This window comes from Ursus americanus, chromosome 6 (assembly GCF_024610735.1).
Source record: "Ursus americanus isolate L20-20 chromosome 6, mUrsAme1.1.p, whole genome shotgun sequence".
NCBI classification, from domain to species: Eukaryota; Metazoa; Chordata; class Mammalia; order Carnivora; family Ursidae; genus Ursus; species Ursus americanus.
The window spans coordinates 78,130,979-78,155,195 of record NC_142132.1 but is presented as its reverse complement, the minus strand read 5'-3'; the positions used below and the strand labels follow the sequence as shown (position 1 = coordinate 78,155,195).

Here is a 24,217-nt window from a genome sequence, read left to right as displayed (position 1 = left end):
GTCAGAAACCACCTGCTGGACTAGTTCTGTAGGGTTAGCGTTCCTTCATCCGTGTGTGTGCGTCTGTTGGCCCCAAAGCGTCTCTGGCCATTTGCTGTTTTTCTGTTGTAAAGATGATTAAGCCTTAAGAGGAGATGATCTGACAGTTTGCTCAGCAGAGAAGAATGCAACAACACATTGGCATTGGTCTGGTCTCTGTGGTTCTGAGGGGTTTCCCCTCGTGGCAGACTTCCCACAGCGACCCGGGGGAAGCGAGGATCCCACATGAGAAGCCCTTTCATTCCCTTGGGCCTGAACATTCCACCAGGAGTTTTCTTTTGAGCTCTCATAGCTGCTTCGAGATGGGGAGGGCTCCCTCGGCTGACCCTGTAAGTCCACTGAGGAGTGTTTGGGGCAAGGCCGGGGCGGGATGCCAAGAGAGCCCCTTCCCACAGGACTGTCTGGCAGGATTTCCATTTGGCTTGTGTCGTCTTGTCGCCGGGCAGTACTAGCGATGACTGAAGCTCCTCTAGAGTGCTTCTCAAATGGCCAGAGGTCCACTCCAGTGTCCTGATTCTCTCTGAAGAATGCCCACCTTATCATGTTCCTTGACCATCCGAATTGTTCTGAAGCAGTTTTCAGTATCAGTGGCATTTCCAGTAGATTTTATTTTCTTTTACACCCTCTACATGTTGGTAGATGTCAGGGACATTTCCTGAGATACAAGCAGATGTCGAGTGAGCACCTCTGAGCCCTTGCATTGTGAGTTATGCGGATGCTCAAGATCGTAGCCCTTCCACAGTCGCTCATGGTCCCCGGGGCTGGGGGGCGGGGGGGGGGGCTGCAGACAGACACTTTCCACAAGGCAGTGGTACAGCATCGTGGATGCACAGAAGAGAGAACACCCAACCTTTTGGCAAGGTCTGGGATATCTTGAGCTTTACTGCCATTTCATTGGTTGTTACTTGGATGGGGAAATTGGGAGTGGACATCTGTCCATCTTCATTCCAGAGTCCGATTTGGGGTTTGGTAGAGCCAAGTTTGAGTCTTGTTTGTGCCAGTACCTCCCAGTGTGCTCCCTCGGGAGGTACCCGCAGCCAGGAGGACAGACTCAGTGAAGTCCATTTGAGAAAGCCTGCTAGCCAGTTTTCCTACTGGAGGATTTTCTAGAGCGTCTAACATGCTGATACATGCTGCTGTCTCTAGAAGAGGCTCAAGTATACAGTTCCTAGACTTACTTTGGATTTTTTTTTTTTAAACACAACATTTTATCAGATGATTCTACAAAGCATACTTGGGAAACGCTGCCATCACTACTTTCTAGCCTGTAAGCCTACAGATCTGTGCAGGTGTTCTTGTAGTTAACACAACATTCATCTTTTGAGAAAAACAGGTTAGCCCACTCTTAGGGTGTTTTCTTAGTGAGATGAAGTAGACAGTAGCCATTGGATAGGATAGAAAATTTGAGAAAGGAGAACAAAGGATGTGACATCAACAGACCCCTTTTAGTGCTGGATTTGCATACTGTTTTTAAAGTACTAACAACATCCCTGTGAGGGGGATACTTCCTTTCACAGATGAGTAAGCGGAAGCTCACCCAGGGGGTTACCCATGGCAGATTTTGAGTCAAATTATGGTCTGTCTGCTGCTGATGACGTATTTCACTAACAATGATGATTTGTTACAAAACTGGGTCTTTATTCTTAACTTTTCTTGTTGTTTTAAATTGTAAGTGATTGTTACAAAAGGAATACATGCTTATTAAAGAATAGGTGGGAGAAAGGTAGAAAATGCCCCAAGTAGGGAAAATGAGATTCATTGGTATTTTTGCATTTTTATAGTAAGACTATAAAATGATTGGCCCGGATGGTCCTGAGGCCCAACATTTCTGTGATTCTCTTGATTATCTGTGAAGTTGCTGTGTGTTGTGTATGTGTGAAACCATTTCTCCACCAGATGGAATGGTAGATTAGGCACGTTTGCTGCCTGATTTCAGGTGATCTCAGGAAGCAGGTAAGCACGGAGGCAATCCCTGCCCCCTACCGAGCCATATCCAGAGCCCTGTTGAGTTATTTCTTTGGAGAGGCTGTGAACCGTTTCCCCTTTGATACGATCCATCCGCCGGGGTGTCCTCTGCTGCTCCTTCGGGGAAGATGAGCCCGGGAGCCCGCGGTCCCTTGGGCAGGTTGGTGCGGGACAGCGGCGGCCTCCCCCGGGGCCGGGCCTCCGGGTCTTCGTCCTCCTGGCGCGCCGGGGCCGTGCGCCCCGCGGGGACTGGCGTGGAGCACGCTCCTGACTGTGTCTCTTGCCTCCGCAGGGGGAAGACGGCCGGGGCGCCATGAGGTGAGCGCGCACCGGCGCCCAGAGCCCCGGAGAGCGGTGTGCGGGCTGCGGGAGCGCGAGCGGCCCCGCGTGTCTGGCCACGCACGACCCCGGCATGAAGCCGGGCAGCATGGGCGCGCCGCCACGGGACCGCTGACCCCCGCCAGCTGGGACCATGAAGGAGGTGGCGTACTGGTCCCCCAAAAAGGTGGCGGACTGGCTGCTGGAGCACGCCATGCCCGAGTACTGTGAGCCCCTGGAGCACTTCACGGGCCGGGACCTGATTGGCCTGACCCGGGAGGACTTCGCGCGGCCGCCCCTGTGCCGTGTGTCGGCCGACAGCGGGCAGCGGCTCCTGGACATGATCGAGACCCTGAAGGTGGAGCAGCACATGGAGGCGCACAAGAACGGCCACGCCAACGGGCACCTGGGCGCAGGTGCGGCCAGCCCCGGCCCCGCCGGCGGCTTCGGCCTCCAGGCCAAGCCCAACGGGGTGCCCAACGGCTACAGGAAGGAGATGATCAAGATCACCATGCCGGAGCCCGAGCGCTCCCAGTACCCCATGGAGTGGGGCAAGACGTGCCTGGCCTTCCTGTACGCGCTGGCCTGCTTCGTCCTCACCACGGTGATGATCTCGGTCGTCCACGAGCGAGTGCCTCCCAAGGAGGTGCAGCCCCCGCTGCCGGACACGTTCTTTGACCATTTTAACCGGGTGCAGTGGGCCTTTTCTATCTGTGAAATTAACGGCATGATCCTCGTGGGACTCTGGTTAATCCAGTGGCTGCTCTTAAAATACAAGTAAGTAAAGCAAAAGCTGTCAGTCTCTGGGATGGGGGATGGGGTCTGCCTTGCTGACGTCTAATAGTCCTTATGTGGAAGTGAACTTATCAAGCAGTAGGAATTGAAGCATACTAGCTCCTTTTTTCATGTTTATTTTACTGTTATTTTTTAAACCACGTACCCTGTTGAACCGGCGAAAGCTCTGGCAGCTGTAGGAAAATGCTGTGTTTATTGCCTGTTTTGTACAAGAGTCATACAGAGTGATGAATGGGGTTGTTTTCACAGGGAAGAAAACCCTCAGAGAGCACAGGCTCTTGAATCACAGACAAACTACCCAAACTCGGGGTCATTAACACACCAGATAAATTGTTGACAGGCGGCCTGATGGCCGTGTGGCTCCCCCACCCCAGTCAGACAGCGGGACCCTTAGCAATCCGTATCCAAAGATGTTTCACACACAGAATGCAGAACAGTGGTCCCAGAGTGCCTTGGGCTGTTGGGAGAATGACGCCCTCGAGAAATGACTTTGTTTAGGTGGATGGAATGTGGATAAACCTGCCCGGCCTTCCACCTTCTAGAATGTGTGGCACTTAAAGGAACAGGTGGCTGTTGCATTCAGGTTTCTGGGGATTTTAAACAGGCACCTCCTTTTAGTTTCAGGTGGATCCAAAGAGGCTCTCATGTCCCAAACTCTAAACTCTGTACAGACCCCTCGGGCAAGCCGTGTGCTCGGGCTGCTGGGTGTCTGGTTTTCCCGTTAGTGGACGGCCATCTTTATGGCTTCCATGCGTGGGAGCTGGGAATGGTTTGTTAAGGAACTGCGCTTCTGTCCCGTGGACTGTGTTTCACAACCCACAGTATGGTCGAATATTAAGGAAATCCTCTTAACTCAAGAAAATAAAATGCAGACTGAGAGTCTGCACCGAACTTTATTCAAGAAACGATAAGTTTTTTCCTGGAATGTGTTTTCACCTTGCAGATTCGATTTCCACAGGTGGGAATGAGCACAGCGCCTGACCGTGTGTGGGAAAGGACCGTCTTACCCTTTATAAAGGAAGTTGTTTAAGTGGACCGTGTTTATTTTGGGGTTGGCTTGGCAGTTCTACAGTAAGCTAAGTTTGAAATAGAAACCGTGGTCTGGGCTGTGTTGACTTGGTAGAAGATTTGTTGGTTGTTTGCTTGCTTAGTTTTAACAGGCTAAGTAGGTAGGATAGACTTGAAATGTGAGATGCTCAGAATTTACTAAATTACATTCTTTCAGCCACCAAACTTCAGATCTGCTTTTGACTTTCAAACTTTTTTTGTCCTAAAAGTCCATTAGAAAAAAATGCCAGTACAGTTTGCTTTAAAAAGGCAGGTTAAATTCAGATTATGTTTCCTGGGTTTTTCCTGATTTTTGTAGTTTTGTGTATTACGAGTTTGTTTTCTTTTTTTTTCTTCCATAAACATTTGTGCATGCAAGCAAATAATTGCCCCAGAATAAGACATTGTATATCAGTCATACCCTGTACAACTTCGGATGTATCACAGAACTGTGACTTTCATTTTCTTAGAACTGCGACTTTAAATAATGTGTTCTTGTTCTTAAGAAGTGTCCCTCATCATAGGGCTTATTTCTTTTAAGCATATTACTATTCATGTTTCTCTCAGCTGGGACTTCTCCTCAAACCAGTTGCTCTTTAAGCTTTGTGATTGCATGTTTACTGGTCCTTATTGCCAGTACTGTAGTCATTTGTGTATTGAAATGACGCAGCCGCAGTGAGCGGTGAATCCGTTGATCCACACCGTGGGCAGAATTAAGCCAGTGCGGGGGCGCAGGACTGCCTGGGTCCCAGCGCCCGCCCTGCCCCAGCATGCCGGTGGTGCGGGCCAGTCTCTAAGTCTCGAGAGCGTTCTTTTTCTCCCAGATAAAGTAAGGGCCTTCTAGTCTAGGCGACTTCTGTTATTCTATACAGCTATGTTTTGTTTGAAACATTATCGTTATGTTTAAAAAGTACTAGCCGCAGAGCAGGTTTTTTGTCCAGAATACATCAACCCAAGATTCTTTGGAGTCTTCTCTCTGGTCTCCCTCTTGGCAGGGTAGGGACGTGGGAAGGGGAAGCCTGCGGTTGTCATGGATAATCCAGCCCTGTCCGCCTCTTGGGGCATGTCCCTGGCTCCCCCGCTCCTTCCTGGGGAGGCCCCCTCTTCAGTGGATGTGGCGCAGCCCAAAGGGTAAAAGGTAGGAGGAGAGCTCACGATTGACAGAGGACCAAGCAGCGGATGTAAATGGACTCCTTTCCCCGGCCCTCAGCAAGATTTGTAGAGTCAGACCCCTTCTTTCCAGTTGTTTGTCTCTATAATGTAGTGGTTTGATTTGCTCCGTCTGTTAGGTAAGTGGATCCTTCTGGTTGTGGAACATTCTCTTTTACGGAGCTAACGTCTCACTCACTCTTTCTGTGCGAGTCTCTCCCTCGTCTCACCCCTCTCCCCAGCTTCCCCCAGAGGTTTGCCACTCAGGAGCACGGTTCACACAGCTCCTGGGAGTTAAGCCTGTTTGGCCAGTGATTCCCAAGGGCCGTTTGACTTTGACATTAAGAGTCTCCAAGCCCTTAAAGGAATCAGCCTGTTCCTTCCTGCTTCTGTGTCTTCCACTTCTTAGAGAAGAATCAGAGGCTGAAACTATAGAGGGTGAAACGAGATCACTAAAATGTGGGCAACGTGCCCCAGTAATAAGCCAGATGTGTGAGGCACTGGAAAACATTAATGCTGAATTTGACCTTGAGACACAGTTTCTCTTTCTGTTGTATACGGTTGTCCTTTACCGTTAAACATAAGTTTTGGGTTTTTACTTACATTTTTTCCCCTCCTTTCCTTCTTAACACGTCCACCTCAAGTTTGTACGTATGTATGTTTATATATATAAGTACATTCACATGGGATTTCCATGACATTGCAACGTGGAAAGCAACAATAATGCCTGTCCTTGAGAACTTTTTTGATTTTTAAAATTGTAAATAACATCTCCCCATTTAGAATTGGACTTTCAAGACACCGACTAGGAAAAATCCCTGGGGAGTCTCTGCATTTGTGTCAGACTTCCCTGCAAAACAGATGTCCCTTGTTTTCAGAAAGCATGATAATATGTTAACCTTACAGATTTGGTAAGGTCTCCTCATGTGTGGCTGAGGCGTAGCTCCCACGGTGCATGACCCGTGTGGCTGAGCTCTGTCAGGACATCGTGAGCCCCCACAGAGAAGGCGGCCAGGGAGTAGGGTTGTGGAATTCCGAGTCTGTCAAGCGTCCTCTAGCCACCAGAGAAAGCAGTGTGACTTAGACCCGTGGTCAGAGGTGCCAAAACTCAGCTTGTCCCCAGCCGAGTCACCACGTTCCTCTTCCAGCTTCCTCCCCCTCCTGTGTGGGCAGTGGCTTTTCCTAGAAACCTACCACGTCTCCTTCCCCACGGAGAGCCACTACATTCTGTCCATTCTAACTTCAGTTTCCTTACCTCTTTCCATTCCCGTGTAGTGATGGATGCTAGGTGCTCCAAGGGAGGCCCCGTTCCTTCGTGTGGATTGAGGCTCCTTGGTAATCTGGCCCCGGTCTGTCCCCACCTCCTCTCTGACTGCTCGGCTCCTGTTTCCCAGGAACACTCCAGGCTCGTGTCCTGGTGCTTTCTACTTATGGTGGGTGCAAGGGTTTAAGTTCCTCTGGGGAAAGACTCGATCCTGAGTGTCATTCATCTTTATGCCCCAGCACCTGGGACAGAGCCTGTCAGATAGAAAGTGCTCATTTAAAATTCATTAGTTCCTTCAACTTGTCTTGACAGAGCAAGCTGCCAGGCGCCGGGCGCTGTCCCCGACCCGGGGTGCTGCAGTGCGTTCTCGTGGAGCTTCTGTTCTGACCGGGGTCAAGCAGGCGGTCTGTGGCTGAATGGATAATGCCAGGTGGTATTCAGGGAAATGGAGAGAATTGAAGCAGCATGAAGGCTTAGCAGGTGTTGGGGTTTGGCGGGGGGGAAGGGGTGGTGTTTGAAAAGTCGTCTGAGAGGTGACCGTTGAGCAGACACCTGAGTCCAGGTGAGGGGGCGCCATGCAGGTGTGTGGGGCGGGAGCCGTCCAGACAGGAGACTCAGCCAGTGCAGAGGCTCCAAGGCTCCCCCCACCCCCGCCCCGAGGAACAGCCAAGGGCGTGTATGGCCCACCGAGCTGGGAAGAAGCGGTGACACAAGAGGTCAGCAGGGTGTGGACGGTGGACTCGCGTGAGAGTAGCGTGGGCCACGGATACAAAGCTGGGATACTGTTCCGAGGGTGATGACCGGTCATCAAAGGAGAGTGAGACGGTCGGATTTGTACTGTAAAAGACCCGCTCTGGGTGCCATGTAGAGCACGGGCAAGCACGAGTGTAAGGGCAGCCGGCTTGGACGCCAGTGCAGTCGCCCAGAGGGACGCTGGCTGCGACTTAGCCCACTTGACATTTGAGGACATCTTGTGCTGGGGCGGTGGGAAGGGATGGGCTCTTTCTAGAAGCCCTGGCTTCTGTTGCATTTAGGATTTGCTATGTTTTCTAGCCACAGGGCTGGCTTCCATTGTAGAATTTCTCATACATGGTTTTTGGGTCTCTCTGTGAATCCCTGAATTCTATATGGAATTGAATGAGGAGATCGAATTCACCCATTTGGGAGCTCTCACAGACTTACTTGGATACATTTTATTTCAGAGCGAAGTCCAGTCATGAGTCTATCCCAGTGGGTGTTTTCTGCCGTGGATTCTTTGAGATCAGATATTGGCCTAAAGGGAGTAGAGTGAGTCTGTTAGGGTTGAGGGTGGGGACAGTTTAAGAATGAATGAAGTATTGCAGGATGTATTGGCCCATTGGTGGAGAAAAGGTGGGAAGAAGAAAAGGAGCCACTGGATAGTTGGGACGTGGAGTGCCAAAAAGCTGAGCGCTCAAGGCACTTGGGGCCTGGGGTAGAACATTCCAGCCTAAACATGGCAAGGAGTTACAGAGAGACTGCAGCCCCTGAGCAGGTTCTTTGAAAGTCGATGGCGTGCCCAAAGGGAAGGCGGAGCGAAGAAGGGAAATGGTGCTCGCAGACCCAACCTGAGAGCTGCCATGACCTCCCTGCGGGGAGCAGTTTCTGGGGCCGCGCTCCTCTGTGGGCAGGAGCAGTGCCGGTTCCCGGTGTGGCTTTTCTGGGATGACGCTCCGAGAGCATGGACGTGGGTCTCCAGGTGGCTGGCAGCAGCATGTGTTACGTTCCGAGACCACTTTGGAAAATACCTGTTTTGTGTTCTATCCTTTGATGAACGCTCTGGCTTTGAGGGCCTTGTTTATCAGGAGGGAATCTGCCAGCATAAGAAGGTGTCTACGGCGTCACCTCTCCTCTGCGAGAGCGATCTCATTTCCCAAAACGGTCCTCGCGCTGACGGGCAGCTGTTGCCATCAGACGTGGACTTGATTTATTTTGGTCTCAGTCCCTGGGCTAGACTGGGCACTCAGGTTGCTCTTCGTTTTACCCGGTTTTAATTCCGTTCCTGCTGCTGTTCACATTAAGCGGATTGGATCGAAGTACTTCCCTCTCTCCGCTTCTACTCCCTGAGGCAGTTTGTGACACAGTGACTGTCAGCGTTGTTCCCGTTATGTTGAGGTCTTCGATGGATGTGGTGAAGTTCGTCAAAGCTCTGGGTCAGAGCATTTGATAGGAAGCTGGTCTCCCCACATTCCTACGCTGTAGAGGTCATTTTTCCAGCTCTGGAGGAGCCTTTTCTGAGGGCTGTTGCCTTTATTATAAATTGACCTCATGCTAAGGACCGCGAGGCTAGTCTGTCGTGGCATGTCAGGACATCATTATGTTTAGCTGTTGATCGAGAGTTCTGGAAGACAACGCAGCAGCAGACGCAACAAAGCATGGAGGTTACCTTCTGGCGGTTCTCTGTGCAGCCTTTTGGGGGCACGTGGCTCCTGATTTACTTGGCTGGTCAGCTGTCGTGTCCCTCCCCAGCAGTAAAGCAAGAGGAGAGTGCAGGGACCACCCCCCCCCCAACGCCTTTCTTCTCCGTCTGCACACGTGCTGCGTCCTGGACATGCCGACTCCGTCTCTTTCCTTCTATACGTCTCCATCCACGTTGTCAACAGTCATCAACACCCCGTTCCAGTGGCAGATCCCAGACCCGTCGAGTAACAAGAACTGGGTTTTATATGCATTCTGTCTTCTGACCCGGTCAGTCCTGAAAATAAGTGGCAGCTCCCCTTTCTCAGCGAAGGTCATAGAGACTCCAAGAAGCAGTTGACTTTGCCTCAGGTCCCACAGGGAATGACTTGGGGATTGGAGGCTCTTCGGTATAAAGCCAGTCCGGAGGTGCCTGGCGTCACCAGCGCCTGCCCTCTGCACATGAGCTTTCTTTGCTGAGGTGGTGGCGTGAGTTGGCGTTCGAGGACAGACAGTAAAAACGGATCTGTTCAGTGTCCAGTACTAGGGTTTATGTGTCACATCCCACCACGTGGGAGACATGCACACTTGCCCCAGACGGGTCTGCCGGCCCTGAGAGCTGTCCCGTCAAGCTGGTCCACCGTAGTCTGTAGAAGACACATGTGGCTCTGTCCTAGATGTGTGCTGTCCTGTGACCTCCCAGGTATGGCTCTGTCACCCCCACTCTGGGAAATCCCCTCGGCCACCAACCTCAGTCACACTTTTCCACTGAAGACTGCTGACCAGGACTACCCAACCTTATTTTCTTCCTTTGTTTCCAGCAAGTTCCCTCCCCATTTGATTCTGACCACCCCCCCCCCACCGCCATCTGGGCTGAGATCCTATTCCCTGTCCATCCCTGAGGCCCTTCCCTGTCCCATTATCTTCCCCTGTGACCCTGAGCTCCTAGGCTTCTGCGGGCCCCTGCTTCACCTCCCTCTCAGGGACATCATCCCTCACAGAGGAAGGACCGACACTCTAGGAGCTGGGTGATGAGCTCAGTCCTCTGCTTGGCCTCACTGCTCACTCCCACAGTAGCTGACAGGTGGGCTCCTCCTATTTCCTCATTTTTACCAAGTTGGATCTCAAGATCTAAATGCTAGTCTAGGTCCTGGGAATTGTAGGGAAACTAGATTCACCCTGCAGAGCTCCCTAAATTCAGGAATCACAGCAATTTAGGTTTTAAGGAGCTTTCTAACCAAGACTCAGGATAAAGGGGCAGAGAGCAAACATAAAGGTACATATGGACAATACATTACCATTTTCATGCATTAATTTTTATTTATAACACCAGAGAAAACGAAGTCTTGCAGCTTGCCCATAGGCAAATTAGAAGAGAAACAAAAGGAAAACAAAACTTACCTGTTATGTTGCCAGACAGAAATAATGGGTTTGGCACTCTTCTGATATTTTTCTGTGTGTGCTCAGATATATAAAATTTATATATGCATGTGGTTTTTCTTTTGTTTTTTAAGTAGGCTCCATGCCCAGCGTGGGGCCCGACGCAGGGCTTGAACACACGACCCTGCGATCATGACCTGATCTGGGCTAAGAGTCAGACACTTAACCAATTGAGCCACCCAGGCGCCCCTATACGCGTATGTTTTTAAATGGTATTATATTTGCCTTCTACTTTAGAGCGCGCCCGGGATGGCTTCTTTCCCCCCCTTCTTTTAAAAAACCATTAGGGATGATCTGCTGTAGAAGCCACCACATCTGTCCCCCTCCGGCCCGGCTGCGTCTGACGGTGGCAGCAATGCACTCAGTTACGCGGCAGATCCTGCTGGTGGTAGACCACCAGTCCCTCCAGCTGCTGACTTTCCTGAGTGAGCTGCTGAACGGCCGCAGTGACATGGTTTCCTCCCCTGGGAAATGGGTGTCCTACGGTCGTGTCTGTCCATGGTGTCATGCAGATGGAGGGAGATAACGTGTATGACACGCCCGACTGCGTCCTTGGCAGCCTCCTGCTTCCTGGGCCTGCCCCACCACACCCCCTCTTAGGAAGTGGCATCCCTGCCCTTCCTTGCTCTCAGGCCAGACCTCCTGGTTTCATTCTTGAGATTTGGGGCCTGTGAATCCCACCCTTCCTGGCCACCTCTGTTGCTGCCCTCGGTCCCCACTGTCCTCTCTCAGCCGGGCTGGGCAGGAGCCTCCTGCCGGCCTCTCTGCCACTTGTCAGCTCGGCAGAACGCCTGTGTCCCTGGCAGAGTAAGTTGGCGGATGTCCCTCTTCTGCCGGCACGTACAGCTCGAAGGCCAGAATGCTGGTGGTGACTACGGAGGTCCTGCCAGATCCCCTGTCATTAGCACTCTGCTCCCGACCCCTGCTGCGCAGCAGATACCCACACACGCTAGCCCCTGTCTGGAATGTTCCCCCGGAGACACCCTCGCTCAGTTTTACCATTTAGTGCGTATCTAACATGCTCTGTATTTTACTTACTTATCTTGATTACTGTCTGCCTCGTCCACTAGAATGCAGGCTCTGTGCCCACTGTGCTTGTCGCTCTGCTCTCGGGCCCCGCATGATGCCCAGCACACGTGCTCTTACTACGTGTAGTAAGAGGCATAACAGCCGCTGGCGTCTATTGAGTGTTGCATTGTGCTACTTACTGGGCCTAAAATCCGCCAAGTGTTAGCCCCCGCTGCTGAGATACGCTTATTGTGGTTTTAGAAACCCTCTGTGAACATGAGTGTGTTACTTCTAAGGTTAATCCGTTAGCCGCAGAGCAAACGTTAACTGTTCAGTTCTGCTAGCCGTGAGGGAGCCAGCCCCTGGGAAGGGGAGTCACGTGGTAGGTTTTGGTGGAGGAGGGGTCTGGGTGGACATGTGCATCTGTGCGTCATATACGTGTGTATCTAGCTATTTATGTAGAACTGGCTAGACCGTGTGTGTGTGTGTGCATTACGTATACACACAGATATTTGCGTGTGTGCTTTATGTACATGCGTTTATAGGCACACGTGTATACACACACACACACGTGTATTTGTTTTTGTTAATAGCCGGAAGTAGCAGCAAGATGTAACTGCTTCTGACTTTAATCCTTCGTAACTGTTTTAAGTAGATCATATTGATGTTCTTTCATATCTTGTAGAGTAAAATTTTTTCCTGATGTTATGATCTATATTCCAGGAAATGATATATTTTTTTAAAAAGTGGGTTGAATGGGGACAGTTTTATAATGTGATCTGTTCTTTGCAGATTCCCTAAACCGGTGTGGATCATTTCCTGCACTTAATTGATGATTGTATTATACTGCAGATCTTTTACATGGGGCTTAGAAAGAAAAATCTCAGCTGTTACCGTTTTTTCCCCTTTACCTCGACAAGTTCATTAGTAAAAAGAGCAGCTAATTGCAAGTCTAGACACCAAGGGCCTGTGGTGGTTCGCGTTGACCGACTCTGGCCCCAGGTTAGTCCTTAAACTCTTTACACTGTAATTTTCCCATCTGTAAAATGGGACAATAGTAGATGCTAAGCAGGAACGTGGTTAAAATAATTAGTACCGAAGATATAGAATCTCTTTGAGTTGGCTTTTTAAAAGGCAGAAAGGAGCTCTGCATGTACAGACACACGTCTGGGCCAGGTCCAGGGGCATGTCTCATTCTCCTGATTCACGGACGGTGCCGTCTGCCCCGTGGAGGGGGACACCCAGGAAATATCACATGAGTTCTAGATTTCCCAGGAGAGGTGTATGTTTACACTTTGTTCTGCAGCATTTCTTCCTTCTCTTTTGTTTATTTCACAAACCTTTCCTTGGAATCTTCTTTCCTAAAGGACTGGATTAAGCCCTGGGTTTTCATGGCCCTCCACCTGGAGCAGTTGAGAGCCGGGTGAAGGCTGCGAGGAGACGGGGAAGGAGGATGGAGGACAGGGGTTTGCAGTCCCACTGGGACGAAAGCAGCGATCTTAGCAAGTGTTGTAAGTTTTACTGTTCGGGCCGAAAGGGTGCAGAGCGAGCATCAGTGCAGATTAATTCTGGCCAATCTATGAAAGAGTTTAAAGGAGAGACGTTTATGGGAAGAATCAGGAAGGGCCTGTCAGAGGGAGTAAAGAAGCAACATTGTGAGGCACAGAACTGCGTGGTGATGGCCAGCATTGCAGGGACCATCGGGAGTCTCACTGGGACTACAACATGAGTACGGCAGGCCTGTGTTTAAGAGCTTCCTCTGATAGAAGGATTGAGACCCTCTTGCTAATGGTGGTGCCAGTGGCACAATTAAAAATACCATAAAGTAGAACCAAAGTTCCGAAGGGATTTGGAGGATGAAGTGGGTCTGTCCATTTGGGGACATCTGGAAGGCTTCGTGCAGAAGTGGTATTTGGGGTGGATGGCAAAGATTACGGCAGACGGGATCATGGGAGAGGCCAAGACAGAGATTTAGGGCAAAAGCAAGAAGCTAGGATTTGAGAGAATAATGCGGGGCTTCTTTTGCCAAGGGCAGTGGGCTTTATGTCTGCAAGATAAGACAGGTAAGGTAGCTGTGGGGTCAGGTTGAGGGGAGTTTGAACTCAGTAGGTAGTAGTGAGCAGTTGTCATAATCCAGGGAATCCAAGGGCTCATAGCAGGGAAGTAAAGGGAGGCTTTACTTTAAAACAGAAGGCTGAGTGTCCTGGGAATACAGGCCCACCTAAGGCGGGAGGGACTTCACAGCGCTAATTTAGATTAGCGCTGTACTGAGTTAGATCTGGAGGACGTTGCAGAGAGCAGAGGGAGAGGAGGCTGGAGAAGGTGGGCCAGCGTATCCAGGGCCTCCTGGGCTTGGTAAAGGATTTGGATTCTATTTAAAGTGTATTTGGCATCCATTAAAGGTTTCTTTTCTTTTTTCTTTTTAGGATTTTATTTATTTATTTGACAGAAAGCATGATCAGGGGGAGGGGTGGAGGGAGAGGAAGCTGCAGACTCCCTGGGATTATGACCTGAGCCAAAGGCAGACGCTTAACCAACTGAGCCACCCAGGTGCCCCCATTGAAGGGTTTCAAAGGACATAGTTTATCTGTTTCCAAAAACTGATTCTTGCGGGTCCACGTGGAATGGATTTTAGGGAGGCACGGGCGGAATTAGGGACAGCAGGTGGAAGAAGGAGAAGTCCAGGTGAGATAGAATGCCGAGACGTGGCTACAGTTTCAGATGGACTGAGTAAACATCGGGGCTGTAAGCGTAGCTGGGCGCAGTCTGCAAACAGTGACGGAAAGTGGGAGCATTTCATGTTAGAGATCTGGAAGGATTTGTTTCAGTACTTTCATAATTAACACAGTTATTGAAGTATTATCAAAATTCTTATTTTGGGGAGTTCTGGTCCCTATGAAATACAACATAAAACACAGTGAAAAATCTGAGTAAAGTAGATTTTAAGATTTTGTTTATGTGAGAAAGAAAGAGAACATGTGCATGCTAGCAGGGCTTGCAGAGGGACAGAGAATCCCAAGTAGTCTCTGTGCTGAGACTGGAGCCCGATGCAGGCAGATCATGACCTGAGCTAAAACCAAGTGTCGGACACTTAACTGACTGCGCCACCCAGGCGCCCCTGAGTTAAATAGATTTTTAAACCTAACTTAAATGTGGTAGGATGTCAGCTGATCTCTAAGCACACAGGATGCACAATCCGACACCATTCCCTGAGTCTTCTGTGTTGTGTGATGTATTGATACGTCAGCTTGCACTTGGAACCTCAGTTTTCCCATCTGTGAGACAAGGAGCACGTTGCATTCCAGGTTGCTTGAAGAACTAAAGGGCACAGCGCTTGGCATATAGGAGAAATTCGGCAAAACCCTAGCTGCTGTTAATAACAGCCTGGAAAACACCTCAATAGCATTGCTTCGATTCATAAGGAAGAGGCGAGGCATGCTTTTACTGGTGAGGAAGTGAATTTCCAAGGAGATTAATCAAAATGGCCCAAGTCACCATGTGAGCCTTTGTTAAAGATGGAGCTAGCAGCTTTGTGGTGGTGAGCTCCACGTGCCTGGTCCACGCGGCGCATCCTGCCCTAGTGGCTGGTCCCGGACCTGAATCACGCCCTGGCTTCCATGACCGCGCCAGGGCTGCGGGTCTCCCTGACTCTTCCCACGATTACGTGCGCTCCCGCTCATTTGTTGCCGCTGGGTTTGGAATTATTGCTTCGTTCCCTTGCCGTGTGTCGGGGTCTATGTTTCCCAAAGCTGGGAGCCTAAAGAGCTTGCAGACCAGGTGTGAGCTCTGGAAGACTTGCTGTATGTTTTCTGGCCGTGGATTAGTTGCAAGAGACAACTTGCAGGAAGCAAAAGAACTTTCCAGTATTTTAATTTTCACGCTGTTGTGTTGATGTCTCTCACCATTCTTTTTCTTCAGAATTTTAGACCATTGTGCCAAACGCCAAAAACAATGTACTGTTGCTAATTATGGTAGTGTTTAATGAGGTTTTGAGCACTTTCTTTGTAAAGAAGGATGTTAAAAAGTTTAATAAAGTCACCTGTTATAGCTGTAACGTGCTCTTCCAGCAAGTCGGTGATAGTTCTCTATAAAATAGTAACACTTCTTTCATGTTTCCTTATAATCATTTTTAACGAATAAGGATTTTTTTTCTCTCTCTCAGGAAAAGTAGTTAAGAGCCCATTACCCAAACCCTTGAGAGACTAATAGAGAACCGAGGCCAAATGCAAGTCTCGGACGAGGGCACAGTCATTAGGCAGCACGAGTGGCTGGGGAGGGGCTTCTTTCCAGCGTGAAAAGAGAGACGACCCCACGGGAGGAGAACACCATTGTGGTTTGAAGAATTACAACAGTGTCTTGTCCTTGGCATTTGCTTCATCTCCCGTAATACCTCATTAACACTAATTCTGTGGCTTTTTTGTTGCCTTGTTGCATTTTTAACCACTTTAAACTTTTTTTTTTTTTTAAACACGCCTTGAACTTATGTCATCCCAATTTTAGTATATGTGCTGCTGGGGCGAGCACACACATCTTGAACTTTTAAACCTCTAAGTAAATAAAAATTCTCATGTGTGAAGTTCTTTGATGAAGGAAATAAATGCTTTAAGTGCATATAATTCTTTGAAACATTTTTATAACCTGCTTTTAAAAGCTTGTGCGAGAAGAGCCTGGTTTAACATTATATATCAAAGCTCTTCTAAGATTAATCTTTAAAAAGTTAAGTAAATGCCAAAGATAAGATTCTTACAAACAGCTGCTTTCAACTTATCACCTTGTTAATATTGATAAGTCACATGGAAAAGTCACTTGACTTTTTCACTTCAAGTCAAAGAGTAATTGTGCCTGAATCTTCAGTGTTTGGTACTTTTAAACTTTTTTTGCAATCTTAATTGTAGTCTTTACTCAAGTGGACTGATAGTGGTCACTTTGTTTGTCTTTCGATAAAGAGATAAACAGATCCAGATAAACCTAACAGCTTGCTTGCTTTCTTTTTTTTTTTCTTTTCTTTTTTTGAGTAAAGCGATTGAAGTTTATTAAGTGAAGATACAGAAAAAGCTCTGAAGAGTGAGAGGAGTCCCCACAAGGTTGCCAGAGAGGGCCTTTAGGGGTGGTTGTCTATAGAAAGCTAACGGGGAGCGTACATCCTTTTAACATCTCTCTTGATAACACCTTCAATGGCTTACTTCCTTTTTAGGGGCTGGTTATTCTTTGTGGGTCACAGGTGATTATCATAAAAACACCCACCCCGCTTGACCCACCCCACACGCCTAGGGCCACAGGGTCCCCCACCCCAAATATAACAGCTGTCTGTCTTAAATCTTCCTTGGGTGGTTCAAGTGAAATTGGAAATAATTTGTTTATTTGGGCAGGAGGGCTAGAAGAGGGCGTTTGCTTCTGAAGAAAGATGACCCTTCTATCTCACAATGGAAAATTCATCTTGGCCAAATATTTCGAGTATTCTTGGTCAGACATTTATAGGGTTAGTATTATTCTCTAGCATTGTCCCTCTTTATATTGTTTAATTATATTGTGCTTTTTGTCATACTTAAAATTAAAGGCACATCCCTTTGCAAGACAGCTTTATGCTGAATAAATTCTTGTCCTCAGAGGTAGCGTGTGCAGCTTTACTAGGAGAAAGTAATACTGCCTCTGTGGTGAGCAAGTCTGACCCAGTTTCTGAAATCTGGGTCTGGGGGCAACACATGGAGCTCTATCCATACATCCTGAGTAACCCACTTGAACTGCTGTACTTAGGAATGAAATGCCAGGAGGGTTGCATGGGGCATTTAAAAAAATTTTTTTAAAGATTTTATATATTTATTTGATAGAGAGAGGGCATGCACACACAAGCAGGGGGAGCAGCAGAGGCAGAGGGCGAAGCCAGACTCCCTGCTGAGCAGGGAGCCCAGTGTGGGGCTCAGTCCCGGGCCTTCAGCATCACGACCTGTGCCGAAGGCAGACACTTAACTGACTGAGCCCCCAGGCGCCCCTATTTTTAAAAATTTTTTATTCACACAACTGTCACATTACTTTATTCCTCTTGTTAAAACAAAAAATGTAGATGATACCAGTTCTCTTCCGAAGACACACTTCAGTAGGAATGTCCGTTCTACGTAAGAATAGAGCTATGCTATAAATTAGTTGATTAAATGTTCAGTATCTGAGAGGAAAGCCTGTCCATTGTTTCTAAGATTTTTTTGTATTTTCAACTCCGGTTGTCCCAGGCCAGGAAACATTTGAACTCCTCCCAGTTGAGAAAGAGGAGCCCACGGGACTGCAGAAGAACAGGGTAGGAGTAGAAAGGGAGAGAACTTTTTTGTCCAAGGATACACTGAAGCTAGTACAACTTCATCTAATTCAAGTTAACCTATGGGGAACTTGAGGCTGGGCGAAGTCACCAGGCTCAGTATACTTGTTCACGTGTGAATATCCAACAATTTCATTAGAAGGACTCATCAGCTTGAAATGGAAAAGATTTCTGTTTCTTGCTTATTTTGTTATTCATCCACGTAACCTAGATATTTGAGGCTGGGGCTTTCCATACATGATTTCTAATGTTGTCCCCGCTTTACGGGTTCAGAAACTGAGGGTCCTCTGTCAGTGGCCTGTCCCACGGCCACAGAGGTCGCATGTGGAGAGAGGTGGGGGTCAGATGCTGTTGACCAGACAGGCTCTTTTCTTGACATGATACTTTCTCAGATGGAGATCAGCTAAGAGAATCCGTACGAATAAAATTGTTCCGTGTCTGACTCAAGGTCAGAAAAATTGTGAATTCTCATTTTAATGCCACTTTTGCGTTCTGAGCATCTTCCCTTTTAATGACTGAAAACACACTCTACTCTCTAATTGTTTAAGCACAGGTGCGGAGTCGGCTGGGATGGATCAGAATGGGCCCCACTGACCCACCGGGGGAACGTCAGCTCAGCTCGGGTGTAAGCCTCAGGCTGCCTCGTCAGCAGCGGAGAGCCCTGTCCACTCCTTTGGCCACTTCACTTTAAAAGAATCAGAAACCACAACCTCATTCTCAAAATCCTCACCTCAGTCTCCTGTTGGCTCTGGTTATCACGTTGCTATTTCCAGTTCTCAAGTGATTTGGGGGTTGGTATGTCGGGTCACGGACAGCCTCACTGCGCCTGCAGAGTCATGACCGAGTGCCCTGTTTCTCCCTTCCTCTAGGTCTATCATCAGCAGAAGATTCTTCTGCATAGTCGGCACGCTGTACCTGTATCGCTGTATCACAATGTACGTGACCACCCTCCCAGTGCCTGGCATGCACTTCAACTGCTCTCCGAAGGTAAACCTCTGCTCCCTGTGATCGCCCTTCTTGTCTGTCTGTCCTCCTGCCCAGGGGTCCTCTGACTGAGGCCGGAGGTGACCGTTGCCTTAGCATATTGTCAAAGCCCTGCATCTTTACCCGGGAATGTTACTAAGCAATGTGGCAGGGCGCCCCCCTCTCCCCGCTTCTCAAAATCTCCGAGCCGGCCAGTGCACCTGAGCGGGGAGTGCACGGGTCTAGTTAGCGTGCGGGACGCAGGGAGGCTCTGTGTGTGGGTGTAGCTTTTTGGTTTCCTGCCAGACGTTTAAAATATCATTTGCTCCCTTGACATGGATCCAAGAGCTTTTGGATGCATTTTCCCTCTCTCGGATGGAAAGTTTGGCTTCCAGTGGTATGTTTTCCCTTCTTTCTGTTAATCCCTGCCATGGTGATCTATGATGGCAGTGCAAGAGACACTGTCCCTGTCCCCTTGCACCCTCCACCCACCCAAACAGGGTCACTGTTCCCTGGAGGCACGTTTGCCATGTTGATATTCTCTCGTAGCACAGAGACTTTTCTTTAAAATAAACTCTATTCCTCTCGCATTGGCTCTTTCCATCAGGTTCACAAAATGCTCCTGACCCCTAACCTTTACCTTGCAATGCTTCCAGCTAGGGAGACCACTGGGGCTTTTGAACTAATTAGCAGAAGATTCAGTTTTAAAAACGTTTGCCGGCCACAGAGCTCTAATGCAGAAGGAATGGTCCCTTTGACTAGGTTGGGAGCATACGGGGTGCCATGGTGCATTTGGAATCACTTCTTCGCGGTGCTCTAGAGTTGGTAAAACACCCATGTCCTTTCAGTTCCATCTCCTTTCACTTTTGTTCTTCCCAGAAGAGAGGGTCTCTCTGCTAGAACTGGGAAAAGGAGAGCAGAAAAATGCACCAGGTTTTCAAAGTGGTGTCTTTATCATTTGAAATTTTGGATGCCTCTAAGTTACATGCTTCACTGCGTCCTCTTCCGTCTTAGACTGAGGTGTGTGCTCAGGGAGGTACCTGGTTCCCTACTTCACTGTGTTTTTGCTTCAGACTCTTCACTGAACTCTGGGGAGGCTGTCATAAAGAATGAGTGGTCCCATCATCTCTGTCAGCACCCCACCCCGCCCCACCCTGCACCTTCCGTCTCGTTCCCTCTTCCTTCCAAGAAGCCGGCCTCACATCTTCTCCAGCCTCTGTGAAAGTTCTTGAGCACTGCCTGTGGCTCCTGGTTATAGGAAATGTCTTACTATCAGTGGGGGTCCGATGGTGTGGACTCTCGGCGGGGGGCTGGCTTGATAAGCAGTGTGTTCTCAGTAGTAGGCTGACAGTTGGGATATTTGCCCAAGTTCAGTTGAGCTTCTTGAAGTCTGTGCATGGGGAAATTTCTCCACCGGGGAACGTGGCGTGCCGGGTCAGGCCCACAGTCATGGATGCGACGTGGAAGGGTTGTGCTGTGTAGACATTCTCCCTGGTCTGGTTCCGCCCCCAAGACCTCTCTCTGGCACGCCATACAGTTGCCAGCAAGCCCAAGCTTGGTTAGCATTGGCTCTCAGAGAGTCTGCCTGAGTCATCCGCAAATGCAGCCAAGGTCCCGTGGCTATAAATAGTTGTGGTTTTTCTTCGTAAAGACAGAGGTCACAGCAGGAACTGTGCAAAAAAACCCAGCCCAAACATGCCACTTGTGTATGGTGTTGCTAGAAATCCTGACTGGGGTCAGGATGGTCATTTGGAAATTGGGATATTTTTAAGTAAAAAAAACACAGGAGGGGATGAAACGTAAGCACAGCTTAGCAAAAATCATTAGTTAAAATCTAGTTACTTCTCTTGTAGAACAGGCTCTTAGAGGAAAGGATACAGAAAACAATTTTTTAAAAAGATTTTATTTATTTATTTGGCGGAGAGAGAGACAGCCAGCAAGAGAGGGAACACAGGCAGGGGGAGTGGGAGAGGAAGAAGCAGGCTCCCAGCAGAGGAGCCTGATATGGGGCTCGATCCTAGGACTCCAGGATCACGCCCTGAACCGAAGGCAGACGCTAAACGACTGAGCCACCCAGGCGCCCTGAAAACAATTTTTATTCTGAAAACGTTCATATGTCTCTCCCAGAGTAGAGAAGCTCAAACATGGGACCTCCATATACCCAACACCCAGACCCAGTACTTACCAAGACTTGGCTACATTTGCTTCATCTCATTTTTTTTTTTTTGGAAGTATTTTAAAACAAATGTCAGTGTCATTTGATGGCTATGTGCTTTAGTGTACATCTGAAAATTTTGGACATTTTATGGATAACTTTAATGCTGTTGGTATAGTCAACATGATCAATGGAAATATTTTGGTCTTGGCGATAACCAGTTCATGGAATATCTTGATTGTCTTAAAAATGCCTTTTTAAAAAAATGGTTTGTATAAATGAGGAGCCAACATCTTTATATTTAGTTGCTGTGTCTTTTAAATCTCTAATTCTAAGGCAGTCCTTTCTCCCTTTTTTTTTTTTTAACCCTGTCCGTAACTCATAGAGATGAGGTGGGTTGTTCTGTGGAATGGCCCATGTTCTGGATTTCTCAGTTTGATTCTTTGTCGTGTCGATGAGCTTTTTTCTCTGCTCCATTTCTTCTGTAAATAGAAAGTGGACTCTGGTGACTTGATTCAGTTTGGTCTCACCTCTGTGGGCAGGAAGACTGCACAGTGAGACAGGGTGATTTCTGAGGCTGGATGGAAGAGTTGGGGGAGGCCTGGCAGCCCAAGTCCAAGGATTCCGTGGCCAGTGAGGGCTAGATGGCCACCCTGGGAGCCATGTCAGAGGGAGAGGGGGCACCAGAGAGGGTCCCAGAGGCCAGTGTGGCTGCTTCACAGCCTGGCCCCGGAGCTCATCCGTCAGGACCGAAAGGAGCCTCCCTAAGAGTTATCCGGTCCAGTGGCTCCATTCGGGGTCTCCCCAGAGCAGCCTGCCCCTGAACCGTTGCCCAGCAAGGGGGCTTCTCAGGCCGAGTCATAGGAAGAACGGAGGTTGGAGGCGGCTTGGGCTTGCACCCCGCGGCCCCACCGTGTGGCACTTGTGTTTACCTCTCAGGGCCTGTGAGCCTTGATGGGCGGCACGGCTCAGAGGACACTTTCTGGGTCTGTCCTCAGGAGCTCTCTGAGTGAGTGGCGGTGACACATAGGGGCTCTGTGGGTGCAGAATGCCACACGGAGGTAAGAAGAGAGGTTGATGTCGTCACCAGGCTCCGTCCCCTACGTCTGACCTGTCTGCTGACCATTCCCTTCGCAGGCCTGCATGAGGAGTTGAGCCGTACTGTCTAACGTGCCCTTGAACTTGGTTCTGCCGTCCTATTAAGCCCCATCGTTGGCATACTGAATTCTTCCCTTGACGCCAGTACTCACTCCGTGTGGCTTCTAAGAAAAGTGGCCCAGCGGGCCTGCAGGAGTAATTATGAAGATTGTTCCCATTGTTCATTTGATGGCGGTTCACGCTTCACCTGACAAGATGTAGTGGCTTGGAGAAGCGGTCGTGGGAAATGAGGAGGACGGAGAGTGGGCCTCCTCCCGGCAGTGCTCCTGCCACAGAGATGAGCCACGGGGAAAGCTGGTGTGTTCGGTTCGGGCCGCGCTTGTCCCGGAGCCTCATGGAGGCGGGACGGGCTCGCGGCGGGGGCTGCCAGTGTCTGATGCTGGATTAGCCTGCTGAGCTCATCAGAGCTGCGCTGCTGGGAGCGTGTGGACTGAGCGGAGCACACCCTCTTGTCATCTTGGCCCTGTTGTTTAGGATTCCATTTAAAAAAAAAAAAAAAGCAAAATGCAGAAATATGTGAGAATTCTTCAGCATTCTTAGCTTCCTGTAAGAAAGTTTTTCTAACTGTTGTAGCAAACTCCGAAAGGAAAAAAAAAAAAGCACCCCACCCTGGGCCCCGATACACAGACAGCCTACGGCCGACGGAGGAAATAATGTCTGCTGTTTTCAGCTCTCATCTTAGTAGTTGCAGGAGTGAACCCGTGGCTCTGTTTAGAGTGAGGTGTTCTGTGGTCTCCACGGTGCCCTTAGGTTTGCAAACCTTGGAGAAGAGGGGGCTTAATTAGAGCAGGGACACGCACTCCTGTGACACCGTGTTTTCGGTGGCATGACCCTCCTGAGCTGGGAAGAGCCCCCTGGTGGCCATGGGCTGTGTTGGGTGGCATGGGGCCCATAACGGTTCAGCAGGACAGGAGAGGACAAAGTAAGGACAGAAGGGCTTCGTAGCCTCCTCTGCTGTCAGTGATCCTGTGTCACACGCACGAGAGAGGTCAGAGCCCCTCCCGCACCCCGCAGCTGAGTGGTGCTGGCCCCGTCCCCAGGCTCCAGGGCCTCCGCTCTGGCGCGAGCCCAGGCTCCCAGGGCGAAAGGCCCCGCACTTTTGGGGACCATGTGACCTTTCTGGGGTGTTCTCATGCCCTCGGGGCAGCGTGAGTGTGGCAGGCCGCCCCCCTGCCCTGACCGGCCTTGGTGCTGTGATTCACCTCCGCGACCCTTACCAGCATTTGTTACCAAAGCAGCTTCATGTCGTTCCGTTCAAGTGCATGGAACCTAAATTGTGCCTGATTTTACCTCCTTTTCTGCTCACTTCCCTGTGTCTTACCGTCAGCATAACCTGCCTTTTTGTTTGTTCTCACTTTTACCTGTTCCTTGCAGATAATTCCCAGAGCCTTCCCCATCGTGAAGCTCTTCACCTTCCTCTGTCTCTCTCCACTATTCTCTTCCTTTTTCGGGGACCAAAAAAAAAAAAAAAATGGACTAAATTATTTTTTTCTCTCTTAAAAAGATTATTTTTTCCATTTTAAAGAAACTACTCATTTATTATAGATACGCTAAAAAAATACAAAAAGACGAAAACTTTTACCCTCACTGCTGGCCCTATTTACTGTTGACGTTTCTGTATTAGTCCTTTATGTACGTTTGTCTTCATGTTTCTGATTGTGCTTTCTGTACAGTTGTTCCTGTTTCTTTATAGTGTACACTTGATATATGCAGTTTTACATGATTTTGTAAACGTTCTAAATGGTTTTTTGTTGTCTTATTTTGTTTTCCTGAATCTCAGGCTCCACACCCAGTGCAGAGCCCGACGCAGGGCTCGATCCCACGACCCTAAGAGCATGACCTGAGCTGAAATCAAGAGTCGGACTCTGGACCGACTGAGCTACCCGGGAGCCCCCTAAATGATTTTATTTAAGGGCCATCACCAGGGAGACTCGCTCTCCTGGATTGTGAGGCGGGGAGATTGTTTTGATGCCCAAGCAGGTAGAGTGCTTCCTGGATAAGCATTTTGAGAGAACCGGCCTTGTGTGGGGTAAATGTTGAGGACCCACAAAACGATACCACAGGTGTCCCCCTCCTGGGCACGCAGATGCCGTGACAGACACATAAGCCAGCAGATTGCTCTGACTCGCTGAGTCCTGCCCGTGACAGCGTGTGGCGCCCCCAGAAAGTGGTGAACACCGCTGGGTGTCAACTG

At 49.2% G+C, this 24,217-nt stretch overlaps 1 protein-coding gene across 3 annotated transcripts in view; it reads left to right on the top strand.

The window, feature by feature from the left end:
• The window catches only part of SGMS1 (sphingomyelin synthase 1), a 107,016-nt gene that overhangs the window by 67,318 nt on the left and 15,481 nt on the right, over positions 1–24,217 (top strand). For 2 of the 3 annotated variants that reach the window (XM_045802388.2, XM_045802391.2), the window contains 3 exons: positions 2,297–3,099; positions 18,301–18,372; positions 18,617–18,734. In XM_045802388.2, coding sequence (XP_045658344.1) covers positions 2,477–3,099; positions 18,301–18,372; positions 18,617–18,734 — 813 coding nt within the window. In that variant the 5' untranslated portion in view covers positions 2,297–2,476. The remainder of the gene's footprint in view (positions 1–2,296; positions 3,100–18,300; positions 18,373–18,616; positions 18,735–24,217) is intronic. The other variant, XM_087863143.1, reaches the window with a different exon arrangement.